Source organism: Rhododendron vialii, chromosome 2a, assembly GCF_030253575.1.
Source record: "Rhododendron vialii isolate Sample 1 chromosome 2a, ASM3025357v1".
In the NCBI taxonomy this organism is placed as follows: domain Eukaryota; kingdom Viridiplantae; phylum Streptophyta; class Magnoliopsida; order Ericales; family Ericaceae; genus Rhododendron; species Rhododendron vialii.
Window position 1 is genome coordinate 3,028,460 of NC_080558.1, and position 20,256 is coordinate 3,048,715.

The 20,256-nt window shown below is 36.2% G+C and overlaps 3 protein-coding genes and 1 long non-coding RNA gene across 4 annotated transcripts; 3 read left to right on the forward strand and 1 right to left on the reverse strand.

Moving 5' to 3' along the window:
* The first annotated feature begins 3,308 nt into the window (after window positions 1-3,308).
* LOC131316786 (cysteine-rich repeat secretory protein 38-like) lies at window positions 3,309-4,333 on the forward strand. The gene has a single exon (XM_058346238.1). The coding sequence runs from the start codon at window positions 3,385-3,387 to the stop codon at window positions 4,114-4,116; it is 732 nt and encodes a 243-aa protein (XP_058202221.1). The 5' UTR covers window positions 3,309-3,384; the 3' UTR covers window positions 4,117-4,333.
* Window positions 4,334-8,583: 4,250 nt separating this feature from the next.
* Window positions 8,584-9,575, forward strand: LOC131316787 (cysteine-rich repeat secretory protein 38-like). The gene has a single exon (XM_058346239.1). It carries the CDS (start codon window positions 8,647-8,649, stop codon window positions 9,373-9,375), a length of 729 nt encoding a protein of 242 aa, XP_058202222.1. The 5' UTR covers window positions 8,584-8,646; the 3' UTR covers window positions 9,376-9,575.
* Window positions 9,576-14,176: 4,601 nt separating this feature from the next.
* On the forward strand, window positions 14,177-15,097 carry LOC131316790 (cysteine-rich repeat secretory protein 38-like). The gene has a single exon (XM_058346241.1). The coding sequence runs from the start codon at window positions 14,177-14,179 to the stop codon at window positions 14,894-14,896; it is 720 nt and encodes a 239-aa protein (XP_058202224.1). The 3' UTR covers window positions 14,897-15,097.
* A 2,783-nt stretch (window positions 15,098-17,880) lies between these two features.
* Window positions 17,881-20,018, reverse strand: LOC131316798 (uncharacterized). The gene is made up of 2 exons (XR_009197280.1): window positions 19,711-20,018; window positions 17,881-18,483 (listed from the first exon to the last, which is right to left on the reverse strand). It is a non-coding gene; the product is annotated as an uncharacterized LOC131316798 (long non-coding RNA).
* Between the last annotated feature and the right edge of the window lie 238 nt (window positions 20,019-20,256).

The following is a 20,256-nucleotide window of genomic DNA, read 5'->3' on the forward strand; positions in this document are numbered from 1 at the left end:
TCTAGATATTGTGTTTAAGATAGAGTGTCATTTTAAATAACTTTTTTATACTACTGGTCCTTTTTTTTTTTTTTTGAAATGAATACTACTGGTCCTTGAAATTTCAAATTTTTATTGTTCGCTATTATGGCCACTTTGTATAGAAAATTTTGGTTCCGTCCCTGTATACACGTCGGAATCACCATTCTTTAGATGTTTTACATAGCGGCGTGTAGGCATTACGTATCATGACATTGTCAAGTTAATAATTGTTAAACTTTACCACATTGCTCATCTAAGCTTTCTAAGCTTGGTTAATATATTTTAGAGGCTGCTTCATCTATTACCAATTAATTTTAAGTTGGAATTGACCCTCTAAAAAATCTAACATGGTATCATAGTTAGGTCTTGGGTTGTCTCACCTCACATGATTGAGCGTCTGTTGCCCGAGTCAAATCTCTTTGTCTTCTCAAGTCATACCTCCATGTGCATCTGGTCATCTAAGACACAAAAGCTTGGTTAATATATTCTAGAATTGTCTGTCTATCTTGTTCTTTTTTTGCCAAGCGGTATACATTAGCGGAGATTCTGGGATATAGTTAGTAAACTAGTTTACTGGGGAATCTAAAGGCTGTTCATACACTTGAACCACAAACGCCCCGGACGGAACTTGAACCTTGGCCTCCTACGAGGAAGAACCAAGAAATACCATTGGGCTAGAAGCCCTTTTGAGTCTACTTCACCTATTGCTAATTAATTTTAAGTTGTAATCATCCAAAAAATCTAACGTAATAATAATTACGTATGTGTTTGAGTTAATAACGACAAGAATGTCTCAAACCTTTTCCCATCCCATCAAAATTAAGAGTATCAACATTCCCTAAGAAAATTGAACCACAATTTCACCGCACCTAGTTGCATCTAAACAAGCTTTGGACTATGCTAGTGACCGCCTAAAATTTAGTCAGGTTGCCATCATTATTTTTTACTTCGAGCGTAGGCAACTAGGCACCCTTGGCACAGTGGCATCAAAGATCTTTTGCTCATGAATTTTCTCATTCGATCTCTCACATGATGATGCTGTTGTGCGCAAGAATATGAGTTTAATGGATTTGATTGAACAAATGGCCTTTGATAGTGCTCAATAGAAAAAAAAAGATTCATATAGCCGACCCCAATTGATTAAGACATAAAATTTGGTTTGGTTTGGATCTCTCATATGATGTTGCATAATGCATGGGACCTTAGTTTCACTTGACGATCTTTACTGTTCATCTTGTGAGCCTCAGTGTATTATATTGTTTGTATAGAAATAAACCCAAATTTTAGGAATCGGTAAAAATTTGATCAAATCATTGCTACCCGGTGAAAAAATTGTCAGATTCCGACGATTTTTATTATTCTTGGGACAGATATTTTACTTGCAAAAGGAAACCCATACCATACTAACTGAGTGTTTATTTTTTAGTTTTGATCAATAGTTCTGAGTGTTTATGTAAATGATGAACACATCAAGACTTACACAATAAACAGTTCAACTCCCACTCGCTAACCGAAGCTATGATGAGCTTTATTTTGCATTACATGAAGAATGATCACATGAGTGCAATTATCAAGTAGACAACTATTACTCGTGCATGATATCCTAATCATAGAACAAGTATTGGGTACTGATCGTCCTTGCCACTGGGGAGTCATTCGTGCATGATATCCTAATCTTTCCACCTCCAGGCTCCAGATAGAATTAATTATTCAATCTTTTCACCGATAATATGGAATTCTTGAACTTGTATTGATCATGAAGAAGACCCTTTTTTTTTTTTTGCTGGGCAACTTGTCTTGAAGGCCTTGCTGCATGCATTTTTTTAAATGTTCACCGCCTCAGACTTTCAAGTGATTTTCAGACTTTGTTTGGCTAATCTTCTACTCCCTCCGTTTCAGTTTGTTTGTCCAATTGTCTAAATTTGTGTTTTTCAAAAATATACTTATATCTTACATTTTATAATATTTTTTTATGATTTTGAAGATTTTGTATAATAAAAATTAATTGAAATCTACCAAATAAGATCCATATTGCATATTAAAACATTATCAATTAAAAATTATAGACAATTTTTTTAGAGGTCAAACGCTCTCGAAAAATCAAAAAAGTGACAAAAAAATCGGGACGGAGGGAGTACGTTGGTCAAAGTAAGATGGCTTTCGTAAGTAGTGTTGGAAACTATAGATACAAGTTAGACCTGTGTTTACTTAAAGAGTAAGTTTACCTGAAACCATAGAAGAAGTCTCTAATGGGTGATTGTCCTTGCTAGGATCAATATTTGTGCATGATATCCTAATCTTTTTTCCAATCTTACCACCTCGAGAACTATTCAATATTCCGCGGATCGAGCAACAGCCGCGTCTGGATCAGATCTATCTACTCTACAATTCATCCAATATTTACTTTACCAATAATGCGAAATCCATGAGCTGATCGAGCGCGAAGTAGTCATTATCAGGGAAGGATAGATGATTTTAAGTATTAGGCTGGCAAACATTAAGAGAAATTGAAAAATACGAAAGACGTATCAATTATGAGTGTACAAATTGAACAGATACTATCAAAAGAATTATCATGTATTATTTTGTGAACTCATGCGATGCACAGCTATGTTTTTTTTTTTTGCTCGGCCGATGCACAGCGATGTCCATTTTAGCTATACTATCATACTAACAGGAAATTTGTAATATGAGAGAACATAAATTGTAGTAAAATTAAACATAATAAAAGATTTGAAAGCTGAAAGTTGCTTTCAACCAAATCAAAAAAGCTATATGTTTGTTGCGAATAATTAAATGAGGAGAGTAATATGTTTTGTGAATAATGTTTGATATAAAAACTATACCTATATCATAAATAACATCAATAATTTCAATAATTGAATACTTTTAAAAGAGGAGAGTCATATAATTTTATTTTTTTGTCAAACGGAAATATTGGAGAGTTATAATAAATAGGAAACCTTAAGATACTAAAGAAAATATGCCAAAGCATTTCTCACCCCTATAATAATGAATAAACTTTGAAAATAAACACTAAACTCAACAATCCAATTCAACCTACTCAAAGGAGTCGATGAATTCGATCCGCCTCCAAACTTCATCAGAAAATCGTTTTCTGATTGCACAGTCTAAACTTTGACAGTGTCTAATGAAGCCCATACATATTCTATTACTGCCCTTTTCTGAAAGAAAAGGTCAATCTTTGAACAGTTGAACTTGACTTCTGGCCTTTTGATTTTCCTCCTCTATAAATCCTCAATCTGCCAAGGATAATTTACCCATCTCCTAGTCTCTCTCTCTCTCTCTCTCTCTCTCTCTCTCTCCCACACACACACACACACACATTGCATCCCTACAAACATGTCTTCCTCACAATTCACGTCCACCCTTTACCTCCTTTCCTTCACTCTCCTCCTGCAAATTGCCTTTGGAACCAACCCCCTCTTCCATTTCTGTTCAAGTTCGGGGAATTTCGCTGCGAACGGCCCTTACGAAGCAAACTTGAACATACTCATGAGCTATCTCTACTTGACAGCTCCTCTGACCGGGTTTGGTTCTGGCTCAGTAGGACCGAGCCACGACCAAGCCAATGGCCTAGCTCTTTGCCGAGGTGACGTCAATACCACAGACTGCCGGTCCTGCCTTGCCGAAGCAGGGAGCGAGATTCGGACACTCTGTCCTAACGACGAAGGAGCAATTATATGGTACGACGAATGTGAATTGAAGTACTCGAACCTTAACTTCTTTGGAAAAATCGACAACCAGAACAAGTTTTACATGTGGAATTTGAAAAATGTGAGTGATCCAATTTATTTCAATAAAAAGACCATAGAGTTGTTGAGAAAGCTAGCGGAAGAAGCTTATGGTAGTCCGAAAATGTATGCTTCGGGAGAGCTGATGATTGGGGAACATAAGAAGCTTTATGGGTTGGTCCAGTGCACAAGAGATCTTTCCAGCATCGATTGTGGAAAGTGTATTGATGAGGCTATTAGTGAGCTTCCGAGCTGTTGTGACGGAAAAGAAGGAGGGAGGGTCGTGGGCGGGAGCTGCAATGTGCGTTACGAGATTTACCCTTTTGTTAATAATGCCTAGAGAGAACGCATCATTGTTTTTAGGGTTGTTGTTTTGTTAAGGTTTGTGGAGTTGACGAATAACTAAGGAGGTGTATGTTTTGTTGTATAAATTGTGGGAGTTCAAGGAGGTGTTGTTTTGAAAATGTACTTTGTTTTTGTTTTTTCGCTACTTCAGAAATTTGCATTAATGCTTATTCATTTGGGGGCTTTAAAACTCATTCGCACGGTTCCCAATACATTTTTCTCTATCTATCTCCCTCCACTCAAACCTCCGTCAAAACCTAAAACAAACAAGCTCGACTCCACTTCCCTTTCATCAAAACATATCAACTTCCGCTCTGAAGGAGTTGAAACAACAATTTCACTGCACCTAATAAGTGAAGTTATAGAGCTGGTGGACCAAGTGCGAGCGCACACTCTCGTTATACTAGGTAATAACATGCCTAATTGTCTTTCCTTCCCGCATAAAGCACCCTTGGTCGCGATAGTGTCAAAGATCCTTTGCTCATGTGAGATTTTCTCATTTGTCTCTCATATCGTGCATAATCGGACCCATCATAGGCTCACTTGAAAATATGAACCTTCATCTTTTAAGCATCGATGTCTGTATAGCTCTGGATTGACCGTGCATCGGTAAAAACTTGCATAGATCATTAAAATATCAAGTCTTACACCATAGCGCGCGGTTAAACTTGTTTTTGTTTTTTCGGTACTTCAGAAATTTGCAGCTTATTCGTCTGGGGACTTTAAAATCCATGTGTGCAATTCTCAATACATTTTATTTATCTATCTTCTTTCATTCAAACCTCCTTTAAAACCTAAAACGAACAAGACAGTCCTCTTTCCTTTCATCAAAACATATCAACTTCCACTCTGAAGGAGTCGAAACAACAATTTCACTGCACCTAAGTCAAGTTATGGACCAAGTGCGCGCGCGCACTCGTTATACTTGGTAATAACTTGCCTAATTGTCTTTCCTTCCAGCCTATAAAGCACCCTCGGTCGCGATACTGTCAAAAGATCCTTTGCTCATGTGAGATTTTCTCCTTTGTCTTTCATATCGCGCATAATGGAACCCATCATAGGCTCACTTGAAAATATGAACCATTCATCTTTTAAGCATTGATGACTGTATAGCTCCGGATTGATCGTGCATCGGTAAAAACTTGCATAGATCATTAAAATGTCAAGTCTTACACAATAGCGCGCGGTTTAACTTGTTAAATGAAATAAATATTACCGGTCACATGAAGTGATTTCCAAATTCTGTTCGTTTACTTTTGTATGTTCGTCGGTCAAAGCAAGATGACTATTGTATAATCAGGAAAATATAGGTAAGATAGACCTGGCTTTATTTTAAGAGTTAATTTATACAGTCTACAAATCATCGAACATGTAGTAGAAATTTGGTCTATAGTCCACAATAGGGGTTTCAAACAACGCCGGATACAGTCCACTGGTACTTAGAGTAAGAGTGATGTTTCATTAGTTTTAGCTAGGTTTCTCAGTAGCCGGCGCTGAGAAGGTCATTGGTCGCCAAAAAAGTATCCAACACCAGTCTTGGGTAAGTCGCCGGTTGTTAGTGGCAGTTTCCTGAGGCGGTGGCAGGGCATGGCAGTGTTGAGGGATAGCGAGGGTTTTTTTGAAAGTTGGATTTATGTTTTGAGTGGGGTGGACTACAAGTGTTTTTGCATATTATTGGGTGGATTAGAAGTTTTACTAATTAAGCACCAATTGTGAGTAGCTAGAGATCAAATCTGAAGAGTTTTTTTCCTTTTTATCCCCTAAATTATGCCTATTTTCTTTACTTAGTTCATAAACTATCAATTTGACAATTTCATCTCCCCAATTATCATACCGTTACCTACTTAGTCCAATAGATAACGAAAGTTAGGAATTTGGACGAAAAATGTCATGTTAGGACATTGTAGAGCAGATACTTGATTATGAGAACCTTAGAGATAAAAATTAATTTTGACCTTTTAGCATAAAATGATAAAAAAAAGACCTTCGCACCGATTTCAACAGATTGAAAATTGGAGCACTTAATTTTTTAACAATATTTTTTATTCTTTTAGTATATAAACCTTCAAAAAAAATTAAGTGTTCGAATTTTCAATCCGTTTGGAACGGTGTGAAGATCTTATTTTTCTGATCATATTATTCTAAAGAGTCATGATTAATTTTTATCTCTAGGGCTATCATAATTAAATATCTTCTTTTTATTTTGGACTCTTTAGAGCAGATACTAGATTACGAGAGATTTCAAAAAAAATTAATTATAAACTTTTAGCATAAAATGATCAAAAAAACTCTGAGCACCGATTCACACGAATTAAAAATTAAAAAGCTTAATTTTTAACCATATTTTTAATATATAAATAGTTTAAATTCTATATGAAGAACTGAATCTTTTAAAAAATATATATATGTATGTGTTACTCTCTGTAAAATGCCACGTAAGATTTTGATATATGAATCTTGTAAAAAAATTAAGTGCTCTAATTTTCAATCTGTTTGAACTGATGCGAAGATCTTATTTTTCTGACGATTTTTATTATGCTCCTGACAGATATTTTACTTGCAAATGGAAACCCATACCATACTAACTGAGTTTTTTTTTTCTATCAATACTAACTGAGTGTTTACGTAGATGATTAACACATCAAGACTAACACAATAAACAGTTCAACTCACTAACTGAGTGTTGCAGATTATAAGATACACACGTTTATTTTCAGAGTTAGTTTGCAGTCCACAAACCATAGAACAAGTCTAGTGGGGTGATCGTCCTTGCCACTGGAACCGGAGTCATTCGTGCATGATATCCTAATCTTTACACCTCCAGAATTATTCAATCTTTTCGCCGATAATATGGTATTCACGAACTTGTATTGAAGAAGACCCTTTTTTTTTTGCTCGCCAACTTGTACTGAAGACCTTGCTGCATGCATTTTATAAATGTTTACCGCCTCAGACTTTCAAGTGATTTTCAGACCATGTTTGGCTAATTTTCTACGTTGGTCGAAGTAAGATGACTTTCGTAACTAGTACTGTTGGAAACTCCTGCGTTATACTCCTAAGTTAGACCGTGTGTTTATTTAAAGAGTAAGTTTACCTGAAACCATAGAAGAAGTCTAATGGGTGATTGTCCTTGCTAGGATCATTTGTGCATGATATCCTAGTCTTACCACCTTGAGAACTATCTAATATACCGCGGAGCAACAGCCGCGTTTGGGATCAGATCTATCTACTCGACAATTCATCCGATTACTTTACTGATAATGTGAAATTCATGAGAGCTGAGTGCGTAGAAGTCATTATCAGGGAAGGATAGAGGATTTAAGTACTAGGCTGGCAAACATTAAGAAAATTTGAAATATATATACGAAAGATGGTATCAATTATGCATGTACAAATTGTACAGATACTATCAAAAGAATTATCATGTTTTATTTTGTTCAATCTACATGCAATTATAAAATACTAGCAGTGAACCCATGCGATGCACATCAATCTATACTATCATACTAACAGGAAATATGTAATATGAGAGAACATAAATTGTAAGTAAAATTAAATATAATAACAGATTGAAAGCGGAAAGTTGCTTTCAACCAAATTAAAAAAGCAATATGTTTGTTGCGAATAATTGATTTTTAAATGAGGACAGTAATATGTTTCGTGAATAATGTTTGATATTAAAACCATACCTTTATCAAAATAACATCAATCATTCCAATAATTGAATACTTTTAAAAGAGGAGAATCATATAATTTTTGTTTTTGGTCAAACAAAAATATTGAAGAGTCATATAATTGAACAGAACATATAGTGTGAAACAATATACTTTTAAATTTCTTATTTTATTAAATTGGAAACCATAAGATATACTCCATCCGTTTCATATTAAAAGTCTCACTTTTTCTCTTTTGCCATTTTTCAAATTAAAAAATCAACTATTTCCGTGTATAATTTTTTGAATTTTTACGCAACGTATTAAAGATCTCGATTAGTACTTTAATTTGGTGCGAAAAATTCAAAAAATTATACGCAGAAGTAGTTGATTTTTTGATCTAAAAAATAGTACGACTTTTCGTAGTTAACTCTCAATATGAAACGGAGAGAGTTTACTAAAGAAAATATGCCAAATCCAGAGCATTTCTCACTCCTATAATGATGAATAAAACTTAATTTGATAATAAACACTAAAGTCAACAATCCAATTCAACCTACTCAAAGGAGTCATGAATTTGATCAGCCTCCAAACTTCATCAGAAAAACATTTTCTGATTGCACAGTCTCAACTTTGACAGTGTCTAATGAAGCCCATACATATTCTATTACTGCCCTTTTCTGAAAGAAAAGGTCAATCTTTGAACAGTTGAACTTGGCTTCTGGCCTTTTGATTTTCCCCCTATATAAATCCTCAATCTGCCAAGGATAATTTACCCATCTCCTAATCTCTCTCTCTCTCTCTCTCTCTCTCTCTCTCTCTCTCTCTCACACACACACACACACACACACACACATTGCATCCCTACAAACATGTCTTCCTCACAATTCACGTCCCCCCTTCACCTCCTTTCCTTCACTCTCCTCGTGCAAATTGCCCTCGGAACCAACCCTCTCTTCCATATCTGTTCAAGTTCAGGAAATTTCGCTGCAAACGGCCCTTACGAAGCAAACTTGAACGAGCTCATGGGTTATCTCTTCTTGACAACTCCTCTAACCGGGTTTGGTTCTGGCTCGGTGGGACCGAGCCCCGACCAAGCCAATGGCATAGCTCTCTGCCGAGGTGACGTCAATACCACAGACTGCCGGTCCTGCCTTGCCGAAGCAGGGAGCGAAATTCGGACACTTTGTCCTAACGACGAAGGAGCAATCATATGGTACGACGAATGTGAATTGAAGTACTCGAACCTTAACTTCTTTGGAAAAATCGACAACCAGAACAAGTTTTACATGTGGAATTTGAAAAATGTGAGTGATCCAATTTATTTCAATAAAAAGACCAAAGAGTTGTTGAGAAAGCTAGCGGAAGAAGCTTATGGTAGTCCGAAAATGTACGCTTCGGGAGAGCTGGAGATTGGGGAACATAAGAAGCTTTATGGGTTGGTCCAGTGCACGAGAGATCTTGCCAGCATCGATTGTGAAAAGTGTATTGATGAGGCTATTAGTGAGCTTCCGAGCTGTTGTGACGGAAAAGAAGGAGGGAGGGTCGTGGGCGGGAGCTGCAATGTGCGTTACGAGATTTACCCTTTTGTTAATGCCTAGAGAGAATGCATCATTGTTTTTAGGGTTGGTTGTTTTGTTAAGGTTTGTGGAGTTGGCGAATAACTAAGGAGGTGTATGTTTTGTTGTATAAATTGTTGGAGTCCTAGGTGGTGTTGTTTTGAAAATGTACTTTGTTTTTGTTTTTTCGATACTTCAGAAATTTTCATTAATGCTTATTCGTTTGGGGGTTTTAAAATTCATGCGCACAATTCTCAATACATTTTCTCTATCTCCCTCCATTCAAACCTTCTTTAAAACCTAAAACAAACAAGCCAAACTCCTCTTTCCTTTCATCAAAACATATCAACTTCCACTCTGAAGGAGTTGAAACAACAATTTCACTGCACCTAATAAGTGATGTTATACAATTGGTGGACCAAGTGCGAGCGCACACTCGTTATACTTGGTAATAACTTGCCTAATTGTCTTTCCTTCCAACATAAAGCACCCTTGGTTGCTATAGTGTCAAAGATCCTTTGCTCATGTGAGATTTTTTCATTTGTCTCTCATATCGTGCATAATGGGACCTATCATAGGCTCACTTGAAAATCTGAACCATTCATCTTTTAAGCATCGATGCCTATATAGCTCCGAATTGACCTTGTATCGGAAAAAACTTGCATAGATCATTAAAATATCAAGTCTTACACAATAGCGGTTTAATTTGTTAAATGAAGCCATAACAAGCATTTTTTGAATAAATATTACCGGAAAATATAGGTAATAGTGATTTCCAAACTCTGTTCGTTTACTTTTGTATGTTCGTTGGTCAAAGCAAGATGACTAATGTATAATCAGGAAAATATAGGTAAGATAGACCTGACTTTATTTTAGTAAGAGTTAATTTTTAGTCTACAAATCATTGAACATGTAGAAATGATACTCACACATTTTTTTGCACAAATTGTGATGTAGGGTCCATTTCGGATCTCATACAAACAATTCAATCCGTTCATTAAATGTAAAACGTTTTTTCAAGGGTCCTAACGAAAAATCAGCCAATACCTATAGGTACTTGATTCAATCATCTAACTTTTTATTATCCTGAAATCTAAATAAAAAGTTAGATGATTGAATCAAGCACTTACAGATATCGGATTGACCTTATTTTTTGTGAGGACTCTTAAAAAAATATTTTACATTTAATTAACGAATCGGATCGTTTGTGTAGAACCCAAAGTGGGTCTCACATTACAATCTGTGCACAAAATCTGTGCACAGTTGCTGTGTGAGTAGCATGACTGTTGAACATGTCGTAGAAATTTGGCCTATAGTCCACGTACAATATCTAGGGGTTTGAAACAACGCCCAATACTCCCAATACATTTTCTCTATCTATCTCCCTCCACTCAAACCTCCTTTAAAACCTAAAACGAACAAGCCAATACTCTTCCCTTTCATCAAAACATATCAACTTCCATTCTGAAGGAGTTGAAACAACAATTTCACTGCACCTAAGTGACGTTATACAACTGGTGGACTAAGTGCGCGCACTCGTTATACTGGTAATAACTTGCCCAATTGTCTTTCCTTCCAGCATAAAGCACCCTTGGCCGCGATAGTGTCAAAGATCCTTTGCTCATGGGAGATTTTCTCATTTGTCTCTCATATCGTTCATAATGGGATCCATTAATTATAGTCTCACTTGAAAATCTGAACTATTCATCTTTTAAGCATCGATGCCTGTATAGCTCCGAATTGACCGTGCATCGATAAAAACTTGCATAGATCATTAAAATATCAAGTCTTACACAATAGCGGTTTAACTTGTTAGATGAAGCCATGACAAGCATTTTTTGAACAAATATTACCGGTCACATCAAGTGATTTCCAAACTCTGTTCGTTGGTCAAAGCAAGATGACTATTGTATAATCAGGAAAATATAGGTAAGATAGACCTGACTTTATTTTAAGAGTTAATTTACAGTCTACAGATCATCGAACATGTAGTAGAAATTTGGTCTATAGTCCACAATAGGGGTTTCAAACAATGCCGGATCCAGTCCACTGGTACTTAGAGTAAGAGTGATGTTTCATTAGTTTTAGCTAGGTTTCTAAGTAGCCGGCGCGAGGAGGTCATTGGTCGCCAAATAATTACCCAACACCAGTCTTGGGTAAGTCCCTGGTTGTTAACGCCGGTCTCCTGAGGCGGTGGCAGGGCATGGCAGTGTTGAGGGATAGCGAGGTTTTTTTTGAAAGTTGGATTTATTTTTTGAGTGCATGGGGTGGACTACACATGTTTTTGCATATTATTAGGTGGATTAATTAGAAGTGTTACTAAGCACCAATTGTGAGTAGCAAGAGATCAAATCTCGAAGAGTTTTTTTTCTTTTTTATCCCCTAAACTATGCCCATTTTTTTTACTTAGTCCATAAACTATCAATTTGACGATTTCATCCCTTCAACTATCATACCGTTACCTACTTAGTCCAATAGATAACGAAAGTTAGGAATTGGGACGAAAAATATCATGTAAGGCCTGTTTGGGACCTTGTGGAGCAGATATTTGATTATGACAACTTTAGAGATAAAAATTAATTTTGACCCTTTAGCATAAAATGATTAAAAAAAAACATTCGCATCGATTTCAACAGATTGAAAATTGGAGGACTTAATTTTTTAACCATATTTTTTAGTATTTTAGTATATAAACCTTCCAAAAAAATTAAGTGCTCGAATTTTCAATCCGTTTGGAACGATGCGAAGATTTTATTTTTCTGATCATATTATTCTAAAGAGTCATGATTAATTTTTATCTCTAAGGCTATCATAATTAAATATCTGCTTTTTATTTGGGATCCTTTAGAGCAGATATTAGATTATGAGAGCTTTCAAAAAAATTTAATTATAAACTTTTAGCATAAAATGATCAAAAAACCTATTAGAACCGATTCACACGAACTCAATATGAAGAACTTGATCAATCTTTTTAAAAAATATATATATATGTATGTGTTAGTTTCTGTAAAATGCCACGTAAGATTCTGATATATGAACCTTGTTAAAATATTAAGTACTCAAATTTTCAATCTGTTTGAACTGATGCAAATATCTTATTTTTCCGACGATTTTTATTATGCTCCTGACAGATATTTTACTTGCAAATGGAAACCCATACCATACTAACTGAGTTTTTTTTTTCTTTATTCTATCAATATTAACTGAGTGTTTACGTAGATGATTAAACACATCAAGACTTACACAATAAGCAGTTCAACTCACTAACTGAGTGTTGCAGATTATAAGATTTGCACGTTTATTTTCACAGTTAGTTTGCAGTCCACAAACCATAGAACAAGTCTAGTGGGGTGATTGTCCTTGCCACTGGGACCGGAGTCATTCGTGCATGATATCCTAATCTTTACACCTCCAGAATTATTCAATCTTTTAGCCGATAATATGGAATTCACGAACTTGTATTTCGATGACCCTTTTTTTTGCTCGCCAACTTGTATTGAAGACCTTGCTGCATGAATTTTATAAATGTTTACCGCCTCAGACTTTCAAGTGATTTTCAGACTATATTTGGCTAATTTTCTACGTTGGTCAAAGTAAGATGACTTTCGTAACTAGTACTGTTGGAAACTCCATGCGTTATAAGTTAGACCTGTGTTTATTTAAAGGGTAAGTTTACCTGAAACCATAGAAGAAGTCTCTAATGGGTGATTGTCCTTGCTAGGATCATTTGTGCATGATATCCTAGTCTTACCACCTCGAGAACTATCCAATATACCGCGGAGCAACAGCCGTGTCTGGGATCAGATCTATCTACTCGACAATTCATCCGATTACTTTACCAATAATGTGAAATCCATGAGAGCTGAGCGCGTAGAAGTCATTATCAGGGAAGGACAAAGGATTTAAGTACTAGGCTGGCAAACATTAAGAAAATTTGAAATATACATACGAAAGACGGTATCAATTATGCATGCATGTACAAATTGAACAGATACTATCAAAAGAATTATCATGTTTTATTTTGTTCAATCTACATGCAATTATAAAATACTAGCAGTGAACCCATGCGATGCACAACAATCTATACTATCATACTAACAGGAAATTTGTAATATGAGAGAACATAAATTGTAGGTAAAATTAAATATAATAACAGATTGAAAGCTGAAAGTTGCTTTCAACCAAATCAAAAAAGCAATATGTTTGTTTTGAATAATTGATTTTTAAATGAGAAGAGTAATACGTTTTGTGAATAATGTTTGATATAAAAACCATACCTTTATCATGAATAACATCAATCATTCCAATAATTGAATACTTTTAAAAGAGGAGAGTCCTATAAAATTTTTTTTTTTTGTCAAACGAAAATACTGGAGAGTTATATAATTGAACGGAACATGTAGTGTGAAAGTATTGCGTAATATACTTTTAAGATACTAAAGAAAATATGCCAAAGCATTTCTCACCCCTATAATGATGAATAAACTTTGAAAATAAACACTAAACTCAACAATCCAATTCAACCTACTCAAAGGAGTCGATGAATTCGATCCGCCTCCAAACTTCATCAGAAAATCATTTTCTGATTGTACAGTCTAAACTTTGACAGTGTCTAATGAAGAACATACATATTCTATTACTGCCCTTTTTGAAAGAAAAGGTCAATCTTTGAACAGTTGATCTTGGCTTCTGGCCTTTTGATTTCCCCCCTATTATAAATCCTCAATCTGCCAAGGATAATTTACCCATCTCCTAATCTCTCTCTCTCTCTCTCTCTCTCTCTCTCTCTCTCTCTCTCTCTCTCTCTCCCACACACACACACACACATTGCATCCCTACAAACATGCCTTCCTCACAATTCACGTCCCTCCTTTCCTTCACTCTCCTCCTGCAAATTGCCCTCGGAACCAACCCTCTCTTCCATATCTGTTCAAATTCAGGAAATTTCGCTCCATACGGCCCTTACGAAGCAAACTTGAACAAGCTCATGGGTTATCTCTTCTTGACAGCTCCTCTAACCGGGTTTGGTTCTGGCTCCGTGGGACCGAGCCCCAACCAAGCCAATGGCCTAGCTCTTTGCCGAGGTGACGTCAATACCACAGACTGCCGGTCCTGTCTTGCCGAAGCAGGAAGTGAGATTCGGACACTCTGTCCTAACGACGAAGGAGCAATCATATGGTACGACGAATGCGAATTGAAGTACTCGAACCTCGACTTCCTTGGAAAAATCGACAACCAGAACAAGTTTTACATGTGGAATTTGAAAAATGTGAGTGATCCAATTTATTTCAATAAAAACACCAAAGAGTTGTTGAGAAAGCTAGCGGAAGAGGCTTATGGTAGTCCGAAAATGTACGCTGCGGGAGAGCTGGAGATTGGGGAACATAAGAAGCTTTATGGGTTGGTCCAGTGCACCAGAGATCTTTCTAGCATCGATTGCAAAAAGTGTATTGATGAGGCTATTAGTGAGCTTCCAAGCTGTTGTGACGGAAAAGAAGGAGGGAGGGTCGTGGGCGGGAGCTGCAATGTGCGTTACGAGATTTACCCTTTTGTTAATGCCTAGAGAGAATGCATCATTGTTTTTAGGGTTGGTTGTTTTGTTAAGGTTTGTGGAGTTGACGAATAACTAAGGAGGTGTATGTTTTGTTGTATAAATTGTGGGAGTCCAAGGAGGTGTTGTTTTGAAAATGTACTTTGTTTTTGTTTTTTCGATACTTCAAAAATTTGCATTAATGTTTGTTCGTTTGGGGACTTTAAAATTCATGCGCGCGGTTCTCAATATATTTTCTCTATCTATCTCCTTTCACTGGTCAAATCTCCTTTAAAACCTAAAACGAACAAGCCAGCAGTCCTCTTCCCTTTCATCAAAACATATCAACTTCCACCCTGAAGGAGTTGAAACAACAATTTTACTGCACCGAAGTGAAGTTATAGAACTGGTGGACCAAGTGCGCGCACTTGTTGTACTTGGTAATAACTTGCCCAATTGTCTTTCCTTCCAGCATAAAGCATCCTTGGTCGCGATAGTGTCAAATATCCTTTACTCATTTGACATTTTCTAATTTGTCTTTCATATCGTGCATAATGGGACCCATCATAAGCTCACTTGAAAATTTGAATCATTCATCTTTTCAGGCATCAATGCCTGTATAGCTCCGGATTGACCGACCGTGCATCTGTAAAAACTTGCGTAGATCATTAAAATATCAAGTCTTACACAACAGCAGTTTAACTTGTTAAATGAAGCCATAACAAGCATTTTTTGAATAAAAATTACCGGTCACATGAAGTGATTTCCAAACTCTGTTCGTTTACTTTTGTATGTTCGTTGGTCAAAGCAAGATGACTATTGTATAATCAGGAAAATACAGGTAAGACAGACCTGTCTTTATTTTAAGAGGTAATTTACAGTCTACAAATCATCGAACATTTAGTAGAAATTTGGTCTATAATCCACAATAGGGGTTTCAAACAACGCCGGGTCCAGTCCACTGGTACTTAGAGTAAGAGTGATGTTAATTTCATTAGTTTTAGCTAGGTTTCTAAGTAGCCGGCACCGAGAAGATCATCGGTCGCCAAATAAGTATCCAACACCAGTCTTGGGTAAGTCGTTGCCGGTTGTTAGCGGCGGTCTCCTGAGGCGGTGGCAGGGCATGGCAAGGTTGAGGGATAGCGAGGTTTTTTTTGAAAGTTGGATTTATTTTTTGAGTGGGGTGGACTACAAGTGTTTTTGCATATTATTGGATCGATTAGAAGTTTTACTAAGCACCAATTGTGAGTAGCTAGAGATCAAATCTCGAAGAGTTTTTTTCCTTTTTATCCCCAAAACTATGTCTATTTTCTGTACTTAGTCCATAAACTATTAATTTGAGGATTTCGTCCCCTCAATTATCATACCGTTACTTATTTAGTCTAATAGATAACGGAAGTTAGGAATTTGGACGGAAAATAACATGTAAGGCCTGTTTGAGACCCTATAGAGCAAATATTTGATTATGAGAGCTTTAGCGATAAAAATTAATTTTCACCCTTTAGGATAAAATGATAAAAAAATAATAATAATAAGACATTTGCACCAGTTTCAACAGATTGAAAATTGGAGCACTTAATTTTTTAACTATATTTTTTAGTATTTTAGTATATAAACATTCTAAAAAAATTAAGTGCTTGAATTTTCAATCCGTTTGGAACGGTGCGAAGATCTTATTTTTCTGATCATATTATTCTAAAAAGTTATGATTAATTTTTATCTCTAGGGCTATCATAATTAAATATTCCCTCCGTCCCTTTTTTTGTGTCCAGTATTTCATTTTGGGTTGTCCCTTAATAAGTGTCCATTTTGTAAAGTTAAGGGGGTAAAAGTTGGTGTATTGTCTATTTTGTCCCTAAAAGTAGATTTTATTTTGAAAAGTTAGTGAGTAAAAGTGTAATGATGATGGGTAAGAAGGGAAAGTGGAGGAAAAAGTTGATGTGAAAGGTGTAATAATGATGTCTTTTTAATAAGTTGGAGTTACGAAGCAGGACACTTAAAAAGGGACGGAGGGAGTATCTATTTTTTATTTGGAACCCTTTAGAGCAAATACTAGATTATGAGAGCTTTCAAAAAAAAAATTAATTATAACCTTTTAGCATAAAATGATCAAAAAAACTCTTCGCACCGGTTCACACGAATTAAAAATTAGAGAGCTTAATTTTTAACCATATTTTTGATATATAAACAATCTAAATTCTATATGAAGAACTCAGTCTTTTTTAAAATATATATATGTATGTGTTAGTCTCTATAAAATGCCACATAAGATTTTAATATATGAATCTTGTAAAAAAAATTAAATGCTCTAATTTTCAATCAGTTTGAACTGGTGCGAAAATCTTATTTTTCTGATCATTTTATCTTAAAGGGTCATAATTAATTTTTATCTCTAAGACTTTCATAATTAAGTATCTGTTCTACAATGTCTTGCTTCGCCTTCAAACCTCGCCTTCAAATATAAGGTTGAAAACCCCAAGCGTAGGACTAGGTCGTTGGTAGCATAATATCCGGAAGTCCGGGATCGTACCCACAGAGAATTCGAATGTAGCTTAATCGGATTGTTGGTTTTATATGGTGGATTGTGGCGTTTAAGACGGCCAACTTGATTTTGCTTTGAAACGATGAAAATTGCCAAGGCAAAAGACTAGGATAACGCTTAATAAACTAAAATGAGGCAAGTCTAGGGATCGTCTAACCCTTGACAAAGGATGTTACCGGTTCTCAATATAACTCAGGCGAGAGCCACGACCGCGTGCTCACGCCCGGAAGATTTAGCTTTAATGACTACGTTTATCAAAAGATGTGATTAACCGGAATTAAATCAACCTATTTTTGCTAATGTATCTAACACGTAGGGGGCCACGAGCCCTCAATATGTCGCTTGCTGTCACGACCCTGACCCGCCCCTCGAGGTCTTAATCATGACAAATGCCAGTGATTTCTCACTAAGGCCAAATCACAAATCAAATATCATCTAAGCAAGCGATGATCAAAAGGGGCTAAACATAACAGCGGAAGCAAAAGTTAACTTTTATTGATAACAAACCAAAATCTTACATAGGTTTACAAACCAAAAGGATAAACCTCTCAGAGCTGTGCTTACCTACAAATTTACAAACTAAAGTAAACACCCTGCCACACTACGCGTCGCTTCCTGAAAGGTGGAAAAGAAAATACTTAAGCCAAAGCTCGTGTGAATGATTAATACTTAACTCACATGCCTTCCATGGACAATGCAAAATAATTTGATAATATTTCAAAACAAAGAACTCAAAACTATAAGCCAAATATAATGCACATTCCGCTATTCAAAATTCAAAGCTACCGGGCGTCCCCAGTAGTGGATAAGCCAGACGTCTACGCATTATCCCAAAACACATACCAACCTCAAACACCCTTGCTAGCCATTAAGCCGTCCCCTAGCAAGACCGGACGTTGGGAATGCCATTAAATAGATTCGCAAATATTTCACAAATAGTTCCACCTTCCATTGTTATTCCATGGAGTACACAATTCATAAAATTTGTTCAAATAAGTTCGTTAAAGAAAACAAGTTCAAAATCATGTAATTTAAGTATTAAATCACTCACCTCGATCCACGTAACGACTCGAACTTCCTAAAACATTCAATCAAATGGAAACATGTTTAGACAATACTCAATGATTCTATTTATGCTCAATACAATGCCCTAAAAGTGTTTATTTTTCTCTAAGCATCAAACAACATCAACGTCAATACACCAACAATGCATATCTCTTATACACCACAAGTTCTCTTTAATCCAACACCTAATCAAGTCAATCCATTGTATTCCCACATGTCAAATTGGCAAAGTTAAATCCTTTACATTAGACTATATCCAATTAAACAACGCTAATCCAAGGACGACACTTAAACCATTGAAAAGTATACTTCTTTTTCTTCGATCCAAAGGTCGTGCATCAAAAACGGAGTTCGGATGACCTTACTATGGCCTAGCGATTATAGCTCAGCGTAGCAGTGAAACTGGTGCAAAGCAGAATTTGGGTCAGTTTTGTGTGCAAATCTGTTATCGCTCGGACATACCCATGATGCATGGGATGCATCGTTGGAAAGCTTTATATGTCTAGTTTCTAACAAAACAAATGGTGCATCATTTCGAGTCCCGAGCTAAAAGTTATGGCCATTTTACCGAAGTCCGCCGGTGCTGTCAGATTCTACGCGAAAATAAGTAAAATTGATTGAAAAATCATAGCTCTCTCATCTTAAACCCAAAAATAGTGAAACCAAAGCCAAAAGTTGCACTACGACAAGCCCTACACTCAGTAAAAATCCCAGGTTCAGAAACAAGAGGAGATTAACCCAAAAATCAAAAGAAAAACAGTTTCGCAACCATTTTCGCACCTATCAACCAACCCAGCTTTAGAAATTCACCAAAAATTGTATACTTAACCAAATTAATTGATTCCAACGCCAATCTCTTCTTAACTTAAATATGCACCTCCTGTAAATGACCCAAAGCCACCCAAAATGTTCGTCATGCCCAGAAAATTAAAAGAAGACAGCCACGCACAGATTCGCGTATACAGAAAACAGCCGATATTCAAAAATTCATAACTAATTATGTGATTATCGGTTTTTCATGATCTTGGTACCGAAATCTTCGTATTGAAACGTACTTTAACTGTTATGAAGGCACCAAAAATTAATTCCTAGCAGAAAGGCTCCAAAAAAACAGATTACCAGAACCCACGAAATTTTCAGCATACAATAGGTTTATTCAAGACTCAAAATAGATGATCAAACTTAATCCTTGTACATCAAAATAACACTTAAACATGTAAAGAAGGCAGGAAATCCCTACCTCGAAGGTTAGAAGCAAGCCCGAACATGGAGGAAACTTCGAAGTGCTCCGATCGTGAATTTTCTTCGATGGATAGGAAGCTCTCGTCGCGTAGAACAACTTTAGTACTTGATATTTTTCAAAAGTCTCACTCGTGGTCGATGAAATCGAAGAGAGAAGGTGAGAGAGGTGAGAGCCGAGAGAGAGGAGAGAACGGGAGAGAGAGAGGCGTACGGGGGAAGAAAATAATCTTCCCTGATATTTTGATCCTTATATAGGCCAATTCACACACACACCCTTCAAGTATATAACTACATCATCAACTCCCACAACTTACAAGTCATCTCACATTGACCCAACTCATATCTTCTGCATTATCCATATTTTGATAATCCAAATACATATTAAACATTTAAAATTTGAGAAAATAATTATGGGTCTCTACACTTGCCAAGACCGCTTGACTAAGCTTCATACCAAGGAGTTAACACGCCTCGCTTAGACCAAAAAGGCTAGATTAATGAAATTCCGAAAATCAAGATTTTAAGCCCGAAGGTTTGAGAACCA